This window comes from Danio rerio, chromosome 21 (assembly GCF_049306965.1).
Source record: "Danio rerio strain Tuebingen ecotype United States chromosome 21, GRCz12tu, whole genome shotgun sequence".
NCBI classification, from domain to species: Eukaryota; Metazoa; Chordata; class Actinopteri; order Cypriniformes; family Danionidae; genus Danio; species Danio rerio.
This window is the reverse complement of record NC_133196.1, coordinates 29,535,405-29,553,188: the sequence shown is the minus strand read 5'-3', so window position 1 is coordinate 29,553,188 and position 17,784 is coordinate 29,535,405. Positions and strand designations below refer to the sequence as shown.

The window sequence follows — 17,784 nt, the reverse complement described above, 5'->3', positions numbered from 1 at the left end:
CAAATGTATTCACTGAGAGGCAAATAAGGCCTGGATCTTTAGACAAAATGACTATTATTATTATTTTATTTTATTATTTATTTTTTAGAAAAAAATTGAGAACATGGACTTAACATAATATCAGGTTTGATTCATATGGACAGGGCCAGTGCATGCTTATAGGCAAACTAGGTAGCAACAATGCTGGGACAGCAAGATGGAGAAAGATTGATTAAATTATAGTTATTCTTGTATATTCATTTGGGATTTTTGCAGTCATGTCAACAAGTCATTGTCAGTCACTGATCACCCAGATTGGGCTTTTTTTGTGGCTGTTTATGCAACCCAGGTGCCTTTTGTTTATTACACATTAGGTTATATTTAGGGTGCGTTCTGAACACCTCAAGTTGAAAAGCGTTCAACATATTTCCTGTTTTTTTTTTTTTTTTTTTTTTTTTTCAAATTTGAGTACACTCATTCTATACTGTCAGACTTTTAAAAACAATGTTTAAAAACAAATTTTTTTTGTTTTTTTTTACAAACAAATAAGATGTGTGTGCCTTCATGTTTGTAAACTTCTAAAACATGTTATGTGTGATTGAGGTTTTAGTAACGTATATTTAAACGCATCGCATGCATATTCTGCTTGTATGTATAAGTATGATTTATCATTTATAGTACAGGGCAGGGATTCCCAAACTTTTTTATTCCGGGACCCACCTAGACAAGTAATTTAATCTCAAGACCCACCATAATATTTTATCATGGAAAAATGGGTAAAAAAAATTATCCATTGAAAGCAGTCAAAAATATATGGTGTGCGGCTTTTTGGATTTTGCAATTTGATATGTACAAAATAAGGCTCGAAGTGCTTTATGGGGGATGCTGGCCGTAACTGATTATTGTTTTGTTGAAAAAGATACTCTTCTTTTTTCAGAAGAGAATATGATCAACCTTTGATCAAGCCCCTGGATTATGATCAAGCCCCGTCACATCGCAGTAAATTCCACTGCTGGTGTAGTCAAAAGAAACTAAATAGCTTTTTGATTGACTACTACAAGCTGGCAAAACATCAGATAAATATGCCAATGCAATTAACATTATTGCAGAATAGATCTAATATTTACACATTTGCTTGAGGAAGGAATGATGGGGTAGTTACATTGCTATTACTATTTTCCATAACATCTATGCCTTTCCATAACATTAGCTGATGTTAAAACTAACAGATAGCACTATAGCTATTTATTAATTAGCAATCTGTCAACGTTAGTATGTAAAAAATATAGGACAACAAATGGCTTCAAATGATAGAATGCATAGCAAACATTAGAAAATATTGACAATAAAATAAAAGGTTTAGCCTATTAAAATCAATGGCCTATCCAGAAATTAAATAAAGCTATAAAATCTATTTCACTTTTGATTGTATTTGCATATTGATTAAAGTTACTATAGTTATTTAGTGAAGAGCAGCAAATGAATCTCCCATTGAGTTTTGTTTGATAACAGAGGTGTTAATGTAAGAATGCACAGATCTATAATGAAGCATTTAACTACTTTAATAACTGTTTGTTGCTCATTTAAGAGAAAATAAGTAGTGTTTAAAATAAAACACGCAGGATGGAGAAAAAAATTAAAAAACGGGAAAAAAAGAAGAAAAGAAAAAAGCACTTTTCCGATGATCCCTTACTGAGAGCTCCGCTCTGCGTGAGCTCTACCGGCTAAACGCAGATTGCGAGAGCTCAAACGAAGCAGTGCTCAATGTCGAGCGAAAAAAAGAAAAAGAGCTATTAACCATCTTTGTCTTTTTGTAGGAAACACTTTAGATATTTTTAGGGTAAGATGCTTTTAAGTTATTGCCGTCAATAGTACTGGTTTTGATTCACCGCAATGTAAATATAGCTGCAGCTATGTGACGTTCTAGTGGGTCACGACCCACAGTTTGAAAACCCCTGGTATAGGGCAAAAAAAAAGTGATTAATTGCATCCCAAATAAAAGTTTGCTTTGACAATTTTATAATATGTAGGGGTGTAACGATACACTCAGCTCACGATACGATGTGTATCACGATATAGTGTTCACGATTCGATATGTATCACGATATTTGAAATAAAAATTGAAAATTTAACTGAAATGCAAATTTTACCAAGTAAACTATTTTTTATGTATTTCTTTTGTTTCAACTTGTTAAAGTGAACCTCTTAAATAAATTAAACAGGCCTGTCTCTGGAAAATAAAACAATTTAAAAACTTCTTTAAAAATATTATTGAAATGACAGAGACACAATTAAGGAACAATTTAAGTAAAGGTGCAAAAAAATAAGCTTTCTATTCAATTGAATTTAACAGTAAGAGCTTAAGGCTTTGCTTGGTCACTTGCGTTTTTTGTGTGTGCAAAAAAATCCACATTTCCAGGTAATCAGCAGTTCTATAAGATAATCCTGAACTTATATGTATCTGTCTGAGAGGTATTTATGGATGGCTGTCTTCATGTTGGGCATGATGAGTGACAGGGTGGCCGTCTTATCATTACACTGGACAGTCGTGGCTCTTTTCAGAAGTTTAGGCAGGTTTACTATTTCTTCGGCGTCGCTGATGTCGGCGCTATCAAGTGTATCATGTTGACGTGCATTTTTGTGTACCTCTGTACTCAAATTTAGCTTTATGCTCGTCGTAATCATAACTCTAAAATGCGATATGGTTGTTTAAATAATGTGTACATTTTCGGTTTCATTTCCACTGCTAAGTGCTGTTCATAATTCCCACGCAGCTCCTGAAAGATCACTCTGTTCCACAAACTGAATGTTGTTTACTACTTTATTAGTCACAACCTGCAGGTTCTGTTCACTGAAGCAGACGCGCGCGTATGGCAAGCCGTTTTAGCATTTAAACCTTTGTTCTGACTATCCATAAATATATGTAATTCATATTTAATTAAATTAATTTAGAGATATCTCTAAATATATTTATGGATAGTCAGATCAAAGGTTTAAATGCTAAAATGACTTGCCATACGCGCGCGTCTATCATAGTCCGCCCTCTGTAGTAACAGCTCACGTCATGTGTGATTTTGCGGCCGCCAATACATCATTATATGAAGACAGAATGATATTTTAGGGTGAATTGTACCTTATAAATACAGTATGTGACTCTTTCAACACCATTAGGAGGTATCCCTGTCGCTGTGCAAAGTATGTAAATCACTGTGAAGACTTTAAAACTTAGGATGTGTGACCCAGTATGCGTGTCAAAAAGCGGACGAGTCTAAAGCAATGACTGTACACCCGAAATGTTGCCAGACGTCTGATTTTGAGAGGATGGGCCATCCTCTATTTCAGCTCCACTCATCTTGGTCTGCTAACATTACAGCTGCTGCAATCTGAACTCACTTGCGACAGCAGGTGGAACGTAGCTCACGTGCAAACAGCTCAACTAATTAGAGAAATAGGACGTCATATCCTAATCAGATCGTCATAACGCCACGATGCATATCGAGACATTTTTGCATCGCAATAAATCGTACAACGATAAATCGTTACACCCCTAATAATATGTATTGAGTATATTTATGTATATACAAATACACGCAGGCATGCATATATTTGAGAGAATCTTTATTTATATATAAAAATAAATTCTGCGTTTATGATATAAATTTAAATATCTATGTCACAAAATTAATTTGTATAGGTTTGTTTTCATGTATTTGTGTGCATCACATATATTATATGTATGTATGCATGTATGTATGTATGCATGTATGTATGTATGTATGTATGTATTCAAAGAAAACTTTATTTTGAATGTGATTAATCTTTGCCCATGACAAAGTGTACACGCATCAAAAAAATTTACCAAAGATTTTGTATGGAGTCACGTGACCTGTTAAGGCTGACAGTGTACTTCTGCATTGAGAGCACGAGTATGGTCCGGCGCAGCCTCCACATACCCATGCTACAACAAATTTACCTACATGTTGTGACGAGAGCCGTGAGGACAGCAGAGAGGCTGTCGTTAGAGCGAGAGTTTACAAGTGTGGAGTCCCGTGGAGGAGCTCTAGATGGAAACTTTTGTTTTGTGTTTACCTTATTATTAAAGTTTTTGCACGTCTGCCGGTACCCTCCTCTAAATAAGCAAATTTTTACTTCTTGTACATGAAACATTCTGAAAAAAAAAAAAAAAAACCCTGCCATAAATCAATGCATGGCTACGCGCAAGGCAGGCTCTGTGGCTCACGCCGATCACTCGATGCAGATGTAAAATTCCACCTTGAAAATCTGAGGCTGATTTATACTTCTGACAGTGGAAAAAGGTACAGCACACGAGCCGCTATTTCCCTATAGGGTTGGGTATCATTTGGGTTTTTTCTATACCGGTGCAAAATCGCTACTTTTAAAGCTGTACCGGTGCCAAAACAGTGCCTGAATCGATAACTTTTAGCCACAAAATTAATTGACTATATATATAAATATATTAGGGCTGTGCAATTAATCGAAAATTCAATTTCGATTACGGCTCATAACGATTATGAAAAACCATTAATCGAGATAAACGATTGTTCCATCATATACCGTCTCCTTTCCAGTTCCACGTTAAAGTGACTGAAAGATGTGCTGTAATGTAACTTTTGCAGCATGGGATGCGCATCATTCATATTTTTAAAAGCGCGAAAGAGCACGTACTGTTGTGTGTGTGCGCGTTGCGCTTAGCCTCGGACAGGTATTGTGTGTGTGTTTGTGTGTATGTGTGCGCGCGGTCCGCGCTGAGCCTCAGACAGCAGAGCACATGCACATCTAACGCCATCCTAATACGAGCGCTTTAATGGTCAAATACATGCACGGTGTTTAGTGATTATTCATATTAATCCTCATTTGTGTAATAAACAAGTTGAGAATCAAAAGACATGTGAAAGAGAAACCATATCGGAACCGCACTATTCTTAAAGTGACAGCGTGCGATATTCCTGCTGCTGTTTTTATTATTAATCAAACAACAAAAGGAAGAAATCCACTCGCTGCTCTTGACTGAAGGACTTTTTTCTTACAGTGAAGATGCTTAAAACACAGTTTAAACAGATTTAATAGCTCTTTTCTTTAAAAGTTCTTTTCTTTTATTTATTATTAAATAACTGATTTCTTTTATCTTTGCTATGATGACAGCACATATTTTATTAGATATTTTTCAAGATACTAGTATTCAGCTTAAAGTGACATTTAAAGGCTTAATTAGAGTAAATTGGCAAGTCATTATGTAACAGTAGTTTCTTCTGCAGACAATCAAAAATATATGTTGCTTAAGGGGGCTAATAATATTGAGCTATTAAAATACGTTTCAAAATATTTAAACCTGATTTTTTTTGTAGCTGAAGTAAAAAAAAAAAGCCTTTCTTCAGAAGAAAAAATATTATAAGAAATACTGTAAAAAAATTGCTCTGTTAAACATAATTTGGGAAATATTTGTATATAAAAATAAATTCTCAGATGGGTGAAAAATTTTGACTTCAACTGATAATCGTTTTGAATAATCGTGATTACAATTATGACCAAAATAATCGTGATTTAGGATTTTTCCCATAATTGAGCAGCCCTAATTGTATATATGTCACTATCATTTTAATTGAACCATATAAATACATATTTATAATAGGTTCAAAGTAAACATCAATTCATATTTTATTCATTTGAAATGCATTAATATATTTTGATTATTTGTTTATTAGCATAAATGCAAGATTTACATTATGCTTTAAACATTACATTAGCTTACTACTAACCTGTGGAATAGCTGTCATCAAAATCAGGGAGCACCTTTTTTCTGGGTTTGGGGCTTGTAATACTTTTACATGGACATCAGTGAGCTAATGATTTGCCTTAATCTGAATAAGACAATAATAGGATTCAGGTGTTTACATGAAGTGCTTTATGGATGTTACATTCATGATTCCCAGTTACATCTTATAGCACATAGATCCATCAACGTCATTGTGTCACCAGCCTATAAATGTTTCCTCTACAGTTTGTGTCTGGTGCTTTAAGATATAAAAAAAAATCACTGTTTATGTGTTAGACTCTTGATCAGAGTAGTGTCTTAATCATATTAAAATCAGTGTATTGGTGTCTATGTAAACGTACTCCGATAATGAGTCAGATGATGTCACAAGCTGTCAGAGATGGTCCATTTCTCACCTTTAGGTTGATTCCATGAGCCCTCACATTTTATAAGTTTGACGTGCTTCTCTCTTACATGCAACTTTTGTAAAACATCTGCTGCATGTTGGTGTGTCAGAATCCTTGCTTGTTAAATATAGCCATACTGTAGAATGCTTAGTTTAAGCAAATTAGATGAATGCGATCATGGGTGTTGATGAAGTGAGTCGCTCACCGCATGCGCCGTACTGCGCGCTTTGCCTTCTATAAGCAACAATAACAAACGCCTGACATCGCTGACATCCGTATCCCTCAAAGCTGTTTAGAATTAAACATTTAGAGATAGTGTGACAACGCTTTCTCACGTGTGTCTTTAATGCACCCCTTTATTTTCTTAAGCGCGTCACACAGCAGATGCGCCACTCAGAGCTGCGGCACGGAGCACACATGACAGTTCATTGTAGTATCACACACCAGACTTGCACATTTGTATGTTATTTAAAATGAAATTCAGATGGCGCTTTGTGGCATGCGCGTCGCCGAGCGGCGCTTCCGGTGCGTGACTTGCTTTACGTTCTTGTTGCGGCACCGAAATTCATATGCTGATTTGATCCGGTGCATATCGGTTCCAAAGAGTTTCGGTACCCAACTCTATTTCCCTACTAGGGAAAAATGCTTTAAAAATCCACCACTGCCTCTCTCTCTCTCTCTCTCACTCTCACTTTGGACATTTGACCAGCTGCCGTGTTCGTGAGGTAACTTTTTCTCTCCTCTTGTCTGTTAAAGCGATATTTGTGGATCCAGACACGAGCGTGCCTGAGGTGCAAGTTTTCTCAACTCTGCCTACTATGGATTACCTGTGATAATCGTGTATTATGCGCATATTGACTGTAACCGCGGCTGTTCTTTCCTCCATCTGTGAACAGCGCCTTCAATTTTATAGCCAATATCAGCCCTTTCTGTTCAGCTGGTAAAGACTATTACCAATCATTACCAATCAGCAAGCGGCATAGTATTTACATTAGTTTATTTGCTCTAAATGCTCATATTGTTCTGTGGATGTATTGGAGTTTTGTTTGATAAAGTGATTGTTTGAGTTAAAAAAAAATAAAAAAATGCTTCTCACGTTCAGCATTTTAAAATGTCCCAAAACAAAGGCATATGTTGTGTGAAAGAGAAAATGGGCAAGAAATCATGAGGATCAACTTGTTGGGCGTGTAGTTGCAAATCCAACATATTACAATTTTTATGTTTATAACCAGCACAAACAGCTGTCACAACCGTCACTACGCTGGTACTGAAATCACAGATTTAGTGCTTTATATGTTGAAAATCAATGAGAGAATTGTCCTTTATATGTCGATGTGGTGCTACTGTCTAATGTATGACCAGGCCAAAGAGATTCATCTTAATATTTCAGAGGGACACTGGGCCTGTACAAAGGCTATACACCTATTATCTAATTTGCAAATGCAGCTGTGGCATAGTGAGTCCATGCTTTACATTACAGATTAGGGAAAAAAAGTGTATGCATTTTACAACTACTGGTTGCTTTATGTTTGCAAATGACTTTAACTTCCTTTTATAGAACAGGGGTCACCAAACTTGTCCCTGGAGGGCCAGTGTCCTGCAGGTTTTAGCTCCAACCCTAATCAAACACACCAGAACAAGCTAATCAAGTTCTTACTAGGTATACTTGAAATACCCAGGCAGGTGTGTTAGGGCAAGTTGGGGCTAAACCCTGCAGGGACACTGGCCCTCCAGGACCAAGATTGGTGACCCCTAATCTAGAATGAATCTATTTCCTTGAAGTCAACTCATGAATTTTGCCATTTCGGCTATATTAATTCATAAAGTGTAAATGCCTGTCTGCATAGGTTCACCAAACAAATTCAGACTCCAGTTAGCATAGCAAGTACTACCGGCTAGTGCAGGAGCAAAGGCTGTTTGAAATCAGCGTCACCCTACTGCATGTTTGTTCAGCAACCTCTATAGAGATTTCCTGAGTTTCTTCTTTAACGCTTATTTGGAGAAAGTTGCACGTTTATGATGGCCTGCTAGATGTTGGCAAGGGCTGCACAATTGTATTCATATTGTATATGCTTTAAAATATTGTGGTTCTGGTTTTTTATGTTGGAAATATAATGGTTTAATGCTGTTTGATGACAGAAATGCCTGCGTCCTTCTACTGATACAGGCGGGATATCTTATTAAATGATGTAGTAAAATATGCATTAGAGCTATTGTCATGTAAATCATTAAAATACACTACGTTTAATTTTTATTGGTTAGGATTTTTTCAAATAAATGGTATGTTTAATTTTTTTTTTAAATGTAATGTGTAATTTGTGTAGTGGTCAAATTCAGGACATTTAAGTAGATTTATTCTAAAGTTACAGTCCATATATAACCCATTAACCACTTTTTGCTTAATTCTGAATTTTAAATGTGTACCAAACATTTAAGGGTGCTTTCTCATTGATTTTTGGTTATTGTTGTTTTTTTCCAAAGTGACATGGCAGAATATTGATGTCAAGTAAAAAATTACTTAATTTTATGATTTTGAGTTTGAAATGAAGTGTATATTTATAAATTACACGTAAATGTATATATTCTTTGAAACCAAAAAAAAAAATTGAAATGCATTGTTATAGATTTGATATTTCAACAAGTGAGGTTCCAGGAAGATTTTCCACTAGACAAAACAATTAAATTTAAAGTAGTATTATAAGTTTAAAATGCAGTCTTTTTTGACCATGATCAGCACAGGGTGACCCTTTTATTTTACTTATTTATATAATATTCAACAAAACATCTTCATAGTTTTTCCCCCATGGTAATTGCCAAAAACCTAATCCTGTGTGGAACATTCCAATAAAGTAAAAAAAAAACAAAAACAAATTATCAAACATAATTCAGTAACAGTTTTCTAATGAAACATGAAGTTTGTTCCTAATTTCAAAACATAATGAATGCAATATATATATATATATATATATATATATATATATATATATATATATATATATATATAAATATATATATATATAAATATAAATATAATTTACTTATTTCTCTGTCAAAATAGCTAAAAGAATGTTATCAATTCGCAGAACCTGAATTGTATTACTTATGAGAGTGTGGCACAGATCAGAAATCCTCCTGCTGTGTGGGTGTGTGCTGTTGGTCTAGAAGTTAATCAACAGTTTGTACTGGCAATAGAAAACCGATTTTAGCTTGACAGAATCTGATTGAATGTGTCATGTGCATCATATGCCTCCTGTTCTGTTTGAGTGTAGCAAGTGCTTACAACTGGACTCTCTAAGCATGCTTGTCACTTTTCTATTTGCATTTCAAAAACAAAGTAATTTTTGAGGGGTTTATTTGAGCAAGCACAGATGTCCCATTGCCTTTGAAGGGTTTTGTGGTTGACCACTGGAACAATTAAAACAGCATGCAAGGTTGCTTTGCATTGGGTGTCTATTGTCTTCATTAAATGTGATTTTTCATTTGTTTTGATAGATATGAAATTTTCTCCCACAGAGCTGACCATTGAGTTGGCACAGACAAGAAAAACATATTTGCTCCATTTGAATCCTGCACAGAATATTGCTGTATTATAAAGTGAGAGGTTTAGGGGTTTTAGGAGGAGAAAAGATTAGATTTGCTGTGGCTGATGTCAAATGCTGGTTTACAGAGCAAGCAGTGATGTAAACAATACTATTGGCTATTAAAAAAAGGGAGGATTTACTTTATGTCCTGCCCTTTCTTCCTATTACAGTGGAAGTTATGTAATTTACATTAATTTAGATGTAATAATTTAGCTTTTTCCTTTCTTATGTGATCTTTAAATTATTAATTTCAGTACTGTGAACTTTGTTTACCCTTGTATGAGTCATGACCAAAGTTCATGTAGCATGATTTGAGCTCTGCACAGATCTTAAATGCAGACAAATGACAATTTTACTGGAAAGATAAAGTTGTTCTAGATAATAAAGCAGTTAAATGGGAAGCTATATTATTTAAAAGTATAACATTTATCTTTTTTTTTCTGAATTACTTTGACTTATTCAGTTCAGAAGCAGTTAGGACATTTTTTTTAAAGAGCCCATATTATGGGTTTTTGAAAATTCCCCTCCATGTAGTGTGTAACACAGCTCTAAGTGAAGTGAAGTATTCAGCTAAGGCTTAAATCTGTAAGAATACAGTGTTTAAAACTGTTGATTCATCTATAAAAGAGTCGACTCATAGTGCTTCAAACGAGTCGCCTTGATCACGATTCATTAGGTGTTTCGCCATGACGTACGAACGAAACCAAGTTATTCACGTGCACGCGCAAACCCGGGAGATTTCAAACCTGAGGCCCCGCCCTCTGACGCAGAAACCCAGACACACACACACCCACAAACACACACACACAAACATGCCGGTCGATTGAAGTCACACTGCAGATGGATATTATATTGAGTCTCTACCCAAAGATGAAACCTCAGCATTATAACCAAGCAGTTGGAAACTTCTGGAAGCTACATGCTACAAAGAATACTTCATCTGAGTTTGTTAAAGGAAGGATCAGTAAAGTGTAACTGATGGACGTCAGGATGGGTTTCTTCCATTTCTCAAGTGTAAGTACGTGCGGTTAAAGTTGTTGCCTCGTTGACTCTAGCTTGCAAATGTATTTAGCTGTGATTTGTTACTTGTAACCGTGTGTACTGTATCAGGTTAACTGGATATTTTATCTTATCGCGTACAAAGTCACGTTAAAAACGCGACGCGTGCTGTTTGTTTATGGAGCTCCGTGCTAGAGTTCAGCTCCCGCGATTTATTCGGAAATTTATTCCCGCGCCGCAGAAATCTGGGAAAATAAATTAAAATTTCCGAATAAATCGCGGGAGCGGTCGGTAACGGGTTTAATTTGGGACGGGAGCGGGCTGTCTAGCAATATCACGGATATTGCTATGTGAATTAGAAAGAGAGAGTCTGCTTGGTATGAGAGAGCGTATGAGAGAGAGCGAGAGAGAGAGAAAGAGAGAGAGCGAACGAACGAACGAGCTTTGTGCTGTGTATGTGTTTATACAGACAGCTTGGCTGTCTGGACTGTATACTGGGTGATTTTTGGTTGTGTTCTCCGCTCTAGCGGCACCGGGCGCGGCGGGCAGAAAACGGAGCGGGTTCTCAGGCTAAAACCTGGCGGGTGCGGGCGGAAGCGGGAGCGTTGTCATCCGGAGGTGTGTGTGTGTTTTTGTGTGTGTGTGGTATGGCGAGTACACGACTGTCTCCTTCGTTCGGTTATCCGTGGCACTATCCACTCGCCATAGTGTGGCAGCTAAAATCCACGCCTACACTATCGAGCGTGTATGAACTGTGATTACTTTTTAAATTGCTGATTAGCTATTGGCCATTTCCCTCTCTGACTGAAGGCAGTCGACCAATCGCGACAGACTGTCATCGGTCCAATCAGCGCAGATTAGCTCCGCGCTAAGGAGGGGTTTGGGAACAAATGAATCACTGGACGATTCATACAGGAGTCGCTGGGATAATTAGGTAAAAATAAATGCAGATTATAAGACCATGAAAGTGTTTTTTGACCTTGCATGCATATTAGACTGTTGTTGGAGACTCTTACAACCAAGATATGACCCTATTTCATGTTTAATATGGGCTCTTTAAATGTTAGCTCACAACAGACACTGGAATATTGAAGTATTTTAAATTGTCATTTACATGTTTAAAAATACATTTTTAAATAATTTAAAGTAATTTAAAGAAGTTTTTTTTTAGTGCAATAATAATTTACATGGTTTCTACTGTATTAATAATCAAGGTTATGATCAACTTTTAAAGACTTACAAACAACAAAATCTTACCGACCTTTGACTGTCTGTGTGCATCTATCTATCTATCCATCTGTCTTGGTCTGTGACCGTCATGGGATCTGAGTTCAATTTAGCTGAGTTGGACCTGGCTGAGCCTTCGATTTTTCTCATATTACCAGTTTAAGATATTATGCTTGTACTAGCTTCATTGCTGAGATGCTTTGAAACTCCACAGTGTTTATATTGTTTTTGCTGAATGCTTATTTCAATATTGTAAACAGAAATTACTGGAAAAGTCATGGAAATTAAATATTTCTTTAGCATCTTGTCTTTTTAAAAATGCTTTTTGTTACATCATTGTGTTACATTTGTACTACTTTGTGAGAAATTGTTACTGAGGCTTTTTAATGTTTTTTTTTTCTAACGGTGTTGGTTCAATCGGCCTACGGTGGTCACCACTACCTTGCAACTAGCTATGCTAACAAGGCGTCTAGTTTGTCCTAGTAGCCCACAGTATGGGACATCCTTCCCTTTAGGTGTTAAATAGGGTGTGTGGAGGTCAAGGGCGCAGGGAGAGTAAAGGGAGGGGGAAACCCGCTGATCAGCTCATCTTAATGCTTACAGTAATTCCTCAAAGGCTCAGGGCCTAAATAGCACTCAGCTCTTTCTCCCAGCTGCGCTTGAGAGGGGGGTGGGTTTAGTGGCTGATGTGAACTTTGTGACTGGTGTCCTCATTTGTGTTAATTACCTGCTCATGTTCCAGGGAACACACCATGTGCTGTTGTTATTGTTAAAGTGGCTCACATGATGGCATTGAATTTTGTTTTGTATATGGATGTCGCGGGTCTTATTCATATTAATATTGATATTCATGTATTGATATCCATATTGATGGGTTGTAGACTCTAAAGTAAACACCCACTGGTATGATTGACTAGCAGTTAGTTTATATATAAAAATTACATTTGCTTGTTCATCAGTCCAATGTTGTTTGAAAGCCTAAAGGCTGATTTATACTTCTGTGTCAAGCGCACGCGTATGCTATGGCGCAGCCAACGGCGTCGCTGACATGCACCTCTCAAAAAATGTAACTACACGTCGGAATTGAAGCGTATCGCAAGCTCTGTGATTGGTCGGCTTGGTAACGCTGACAAGTCTGGGCGGGACTGAGAGCCGCGCCTACAAAAGTGGACACGAAATTTGTAAAGTTTAATGTTATTCTGTTGTATTCATATAGTGTATTATCTCCAAAATAAATAAAAACAATAAAAAAATAAAAGAAAAAAGCCGCTCGTGGCATAAACAGAGCTATGAAGGGAGCGCTCTTTCCTCGGTCTCACACACACACATACAGGCATCTAAATGCGCACAAACACACCTTTTAAACTTGACAAAAACTCTCGAAAACCTTTACTGTCTATTGTGCCTTTTAATATGATGTAAAGATTATTATGCGTTATTGAAACATCCAGAAGGACGCAGCAAAGAAAAGTCACGTATAAATTAAAACTACTTTATTATTTTATGCAACAGACTTACATAAGGGTGATCATACGCAAAAAAGACCCCAGCCTATAATTTGTTCCAGATGTTTTCTTTCCCTTATTTATTTATTTGTTTATGTGTTTTGCGCATGTACTCGTGTGCATTTGGAAAACTGTGCCCGCCTCTCCTTTCACTCCGCCCCAAACCCCCGGCTGGCCCTCTTTGGCCCAAGGTGTTCGTCGGGCAGAAAAAGGCCGGCCGCTGGCCCCAAGAAAGCCCCGATTTGGCCCGATTAGGCCCCGAAAGTGACAGTGGAAACGCGACTAGCCTTGGTTCGCCCTGGCTCGCTCGCTTTAGGCGTGATAGTGGAAACGCGGCTAGTGATCTTGGGTTCTATTGTGCCTTCAGTGTCAATGAAAGACCAAGCAAACTCATAAGCAGTCACATGTGCCCAGCGAATTCTTTGCATATATCTGTGCATTTATTCTTCTGTGTTCTGTCATGATACCACTTCTGAAATGCTAGTAAGCAGTAGAGGTTCAATGGCCCTTCACAGTTTCTTCGCAGGTGATTTGAGATTACACTAGAAAAGCATGAAATTCTAACTTACTGTATGAATAGCTCAAACTTTCACTCATTCAAGCCGACTGGAGAGCATGCAACAATTTTAATCAGAGTAAGCTCAAAACAAAAGTGTCCTCCACACCAAGACGATCCCAAGCAACTAGCACCGCCAAAACCCAACTGTGTTTTTACTTTACATCTGGTTTAGTCTAGACCAAAAGCTGTCCGTGAACACAGCAAATGTACAGCAGCGTACTGATTCAAGAGCATTTGTTCTGCGCCTATGTGGAAGGATGCGTTTTTTCTCACCCGTGCATTGAAATAGTTTGTTTTTCTGTTCAGAGCAGGAAATTGAAACTTCCAATGCACGTGCAAAGTGTAAACAAAGCAGCGTTTAGTACCATTATCACAGTATTTGTCACTCACCATGGTGGGATTCTTTCATTTTCTTTTCGGCCTTGTCCCTTATTATTAATCTATTAATCTTAATGAACTACCAACTTGCAGCACATTTTTACACAGCATATGCTCTTCCAGCCGCAACCCATCAATGGGAAACATCCATTCACACTCATTCACACACATAAACTACAGATAACTTAGCTTGCCCAATTCACCTGAATGCAGGTTTTTTTTTTACTTTTAGAAGGAAAACATGCAAACTCCACACAGAAATGTCAACTGACCTAGCCGAGGCTCGAACCAGCGACCTTCTTGCTTTGAGGCGACAGCACTCCCTCTAGAAATTTAGTAAATTAACAGCCAGTCTTTTTTGACATGAATTGGTGACTTGCTACATCAATTTACCACGTCACACTTGTGCTGTGATTCATTGCTAAATATCCAGGCAGATCGCTGTCTTCAGTTGACAGCTCGACATTAATTCTGCACACTGCATCGGTCAAGTGAGCTTCGATGTTTATCCTGACGTAAGGCAACGTGGGGAACACACCAAACCTACTAGCCAGACTGAAGCCCAAGGGCTGTCCGTCAGCTTGGTGTGTCCCAGCTCTTAAATATTTGTGCCACTGGCCTCCTCCAATACTACACCTTTTAGCACTAGGCCTGTTATGATATCTTATATTTGTTGTACAATGTTTTGCGCCAAATTGTATTATGTTAAACTTTCTTATTGTCATTTTAAAGCTCTTTATTTCACTCATAAGGACATTCATTACGTATTTCCAGTATGACAATATAATAGCATAATAATGCAAGTACAGTCAAAGATTACTTTAGATAATTGGAACAATTCAATAAAAAGGGCATTATAATCAGAATGTGTAAAGTGTATCCTAAACAAATATAAATATTATGTGATTACAGTGCTAGGTAACAGAAACTAGATTAAAACAGAGCAACCCACATGAAAAAGTACTATAGCAAGTTTTTGTAAATGCAGAAAGTGCTCCGCGTTTACATGAACCAACAGTTTAAAATGGTGCAAAAACAATGCAGCATTGGTGAGATTTTCATTGCTGAATTTTTGTTTTCTATAGAATAAATAATATAGACACCTTTTGACTTTAGCCCCTTTGACACTCACATAATTGTTCAGAACATTACATAAATTAAATTGCCATAAAGAGATCATATGTGAACAGGCCCATTTTAAAAACAAGTTCACACAGTTTTCTGGAATATGAATTTGTAACATTTGCATTAAATTGATGAAAGTTTAGAATGTGCTTATGTGTCGTCTTCTGCTTCTACATAAAAATGATAAAATGCTTATGATAAACTACTGTCAGATAATCTACTGACCAAATTGGCAAAAATCACACTTCCCTGCTTATGCATGCAAATCAAAATGGGATTTTTGCTAATTTGGTGAGTCCGATTTTGGTACAACATTGATAGTCTTACGTTCCTAGAAGGGTCGAACTAGAAGTGCATACGCAATATTCTGCAATGATTGTGAATTGTGCTTTTTAGAAAAATAGTAGAACATCTTTGCCTGTGTTAGCTGCAAGTCATCTAAGCAATTTAATGGGTATTTTCCATATTTTCTTGTTTTACTGTCAAAAGTGCTTTTGTCATGTCTCAGCATACTATATTTTAATTTAGCAGGTGTGTAACGATATTCAAACCTAACTAAAAAAAGTAGTACGTGCCCTGTGGTATGAGCCTCAATACTCTTGAGTAGGGCTGCACAGTATTGACATTGATATTTTTTTTTTTGCTACGATCTATATTGAAATATGAATACAATTTCGGCAAATGACTTTTTAGTAAAATCATTAACTTGGATTGATAGGAATAATCTTGTAGAGGAGTGAAAGTAAGAAATTGCAAAAATAAATAAATAAGATAAGAGCAAAGATAAAAGTGAAATAAGTTGTCAGACATTCAGGAACAGTAATACGATATTATATTTTGCCCCTGATAATGACACATCATGATATCAACGATTATATCACAAGAAAACCATTCACAATAGATCATGATATTTGTAAATGAAGAGGGAAAAATGCATCAAAGTTATGAGATGTATTTCTTTTATTAACAGCGCATATATTTCTTAGAACTGCACCATTGATATATGTGCAATGCACCACCTCATGCATATCGCTATTTTTGTCCTGCCCCTATTATTGAATAATCAAGTGTAATGTAAAATGTAAACAATGTACATTCTTCATTGCTGATCAGCAATGATAACATTGTAGATGCTGCGATCTTACTATTGCAAATGCACACATTGTGATATCGATACTGAAAAGGTATATTGTAAAGCCCTAACTCTGAGGTTTCAACCACCCACAAAGCCCCCTCACGGAGCCTTCGCACCCTCAACCGTCACAGGAAAGAGAGCAAATCGTTTTTCACTGAAATGAAACAATTAAACAAAATCTGTGTATTTGTCATTTGTGCTGGGCTAGATCAAGGATGCAGAATTCTCCAGATAACCCAATCAACGAGCGAATGTGCACAGACAAGCCCTCTTTCAAGCTAAAACTATTCTGCGTTCAGATGTCGTCAAAGCTCTATAGTCATGAGGATGGCATGTGTTACTCCAGCAAAATCTACAGTATGAGTTGTAAAATGAAAAGCAGTGTAAACACTCTCCAATGTATGATGCGTGTCTCACTTTTGCTTTACTTGTATCAGTGAGGGTATGGTTGTGCTTTTGTATCTTAAAGTGTCGTTACAGGATCAGTGCCAGACTTCATGATGTACGGTGTTGTCACGCTGTGGTGCTGCTGTGTTCATTGAAGTGGACCACAATAATTTTTCACAGCCAGTCTGAAGTGACTCTGGCAGATACAAATGTTGGCCATTACAAGCTAGATAAACCTATCCTGCCTTTTAAACCACATTTCCATCTTCAGACTAATTGATGTTGCTTTAATGTATAGGTTTATCATGAGATATTCACATTCTTTTCTGTTTTTCTTAACTATATTTGCTAAACAACACGGGCAGACAATTTCTGACAGTGACTCTTTCCATGCAGGTTGAATCATTCATACTAGACCAGGAGGATCTGGATAACCCCGTACTAAAGACAGCTTCAGAGCTACTCCTATCAAGCGCTGCAGACGGAGCTGACCTCAGAACAGTAGACCCAGAAACACAGGCACGGCTCGAGGCGTTACTAGAAGCAGCAGGTACATCCACTGGCCAAGCGTGATGTGATCGCATTAAGCCTAATGATTTATCCTGTATCTGCATGCATGTGCTCACTACTTCTGTTTGCTTTTTCAACATGTCTTCACAGTGCTGAGCATGAGTCAGGCTTTCGGTTCTTGTGGTTTCTGTGGCAAACTGTTACAGAGGCGCTACAAAT

General features: G+C 37.1%; 1 protein-coding gene across 5 annotated transcripts in view; it reads left to right on the top strand.

The window, feature by feature from the left end:
* Nucleotides 1-17,784, top strand: part of ankhd1 (ankyrin repeat and KH domain containing 1) — a 74,490-nt gene that overhangs the window by 18,865 nt on the left and 37,841 nt on the right. For all 5 annotated transcript variants that reach the window (NM_001199768.1, XM_009295484.5, XM_009295483.5 and 2 more), the window contains 1 exon segment: nucleotides 17,452-17,605. In NM_001199768.1, coding sequence (NP_001186697.1) covers nucleotides 17,452-17,605 — 154 coding nt within the window.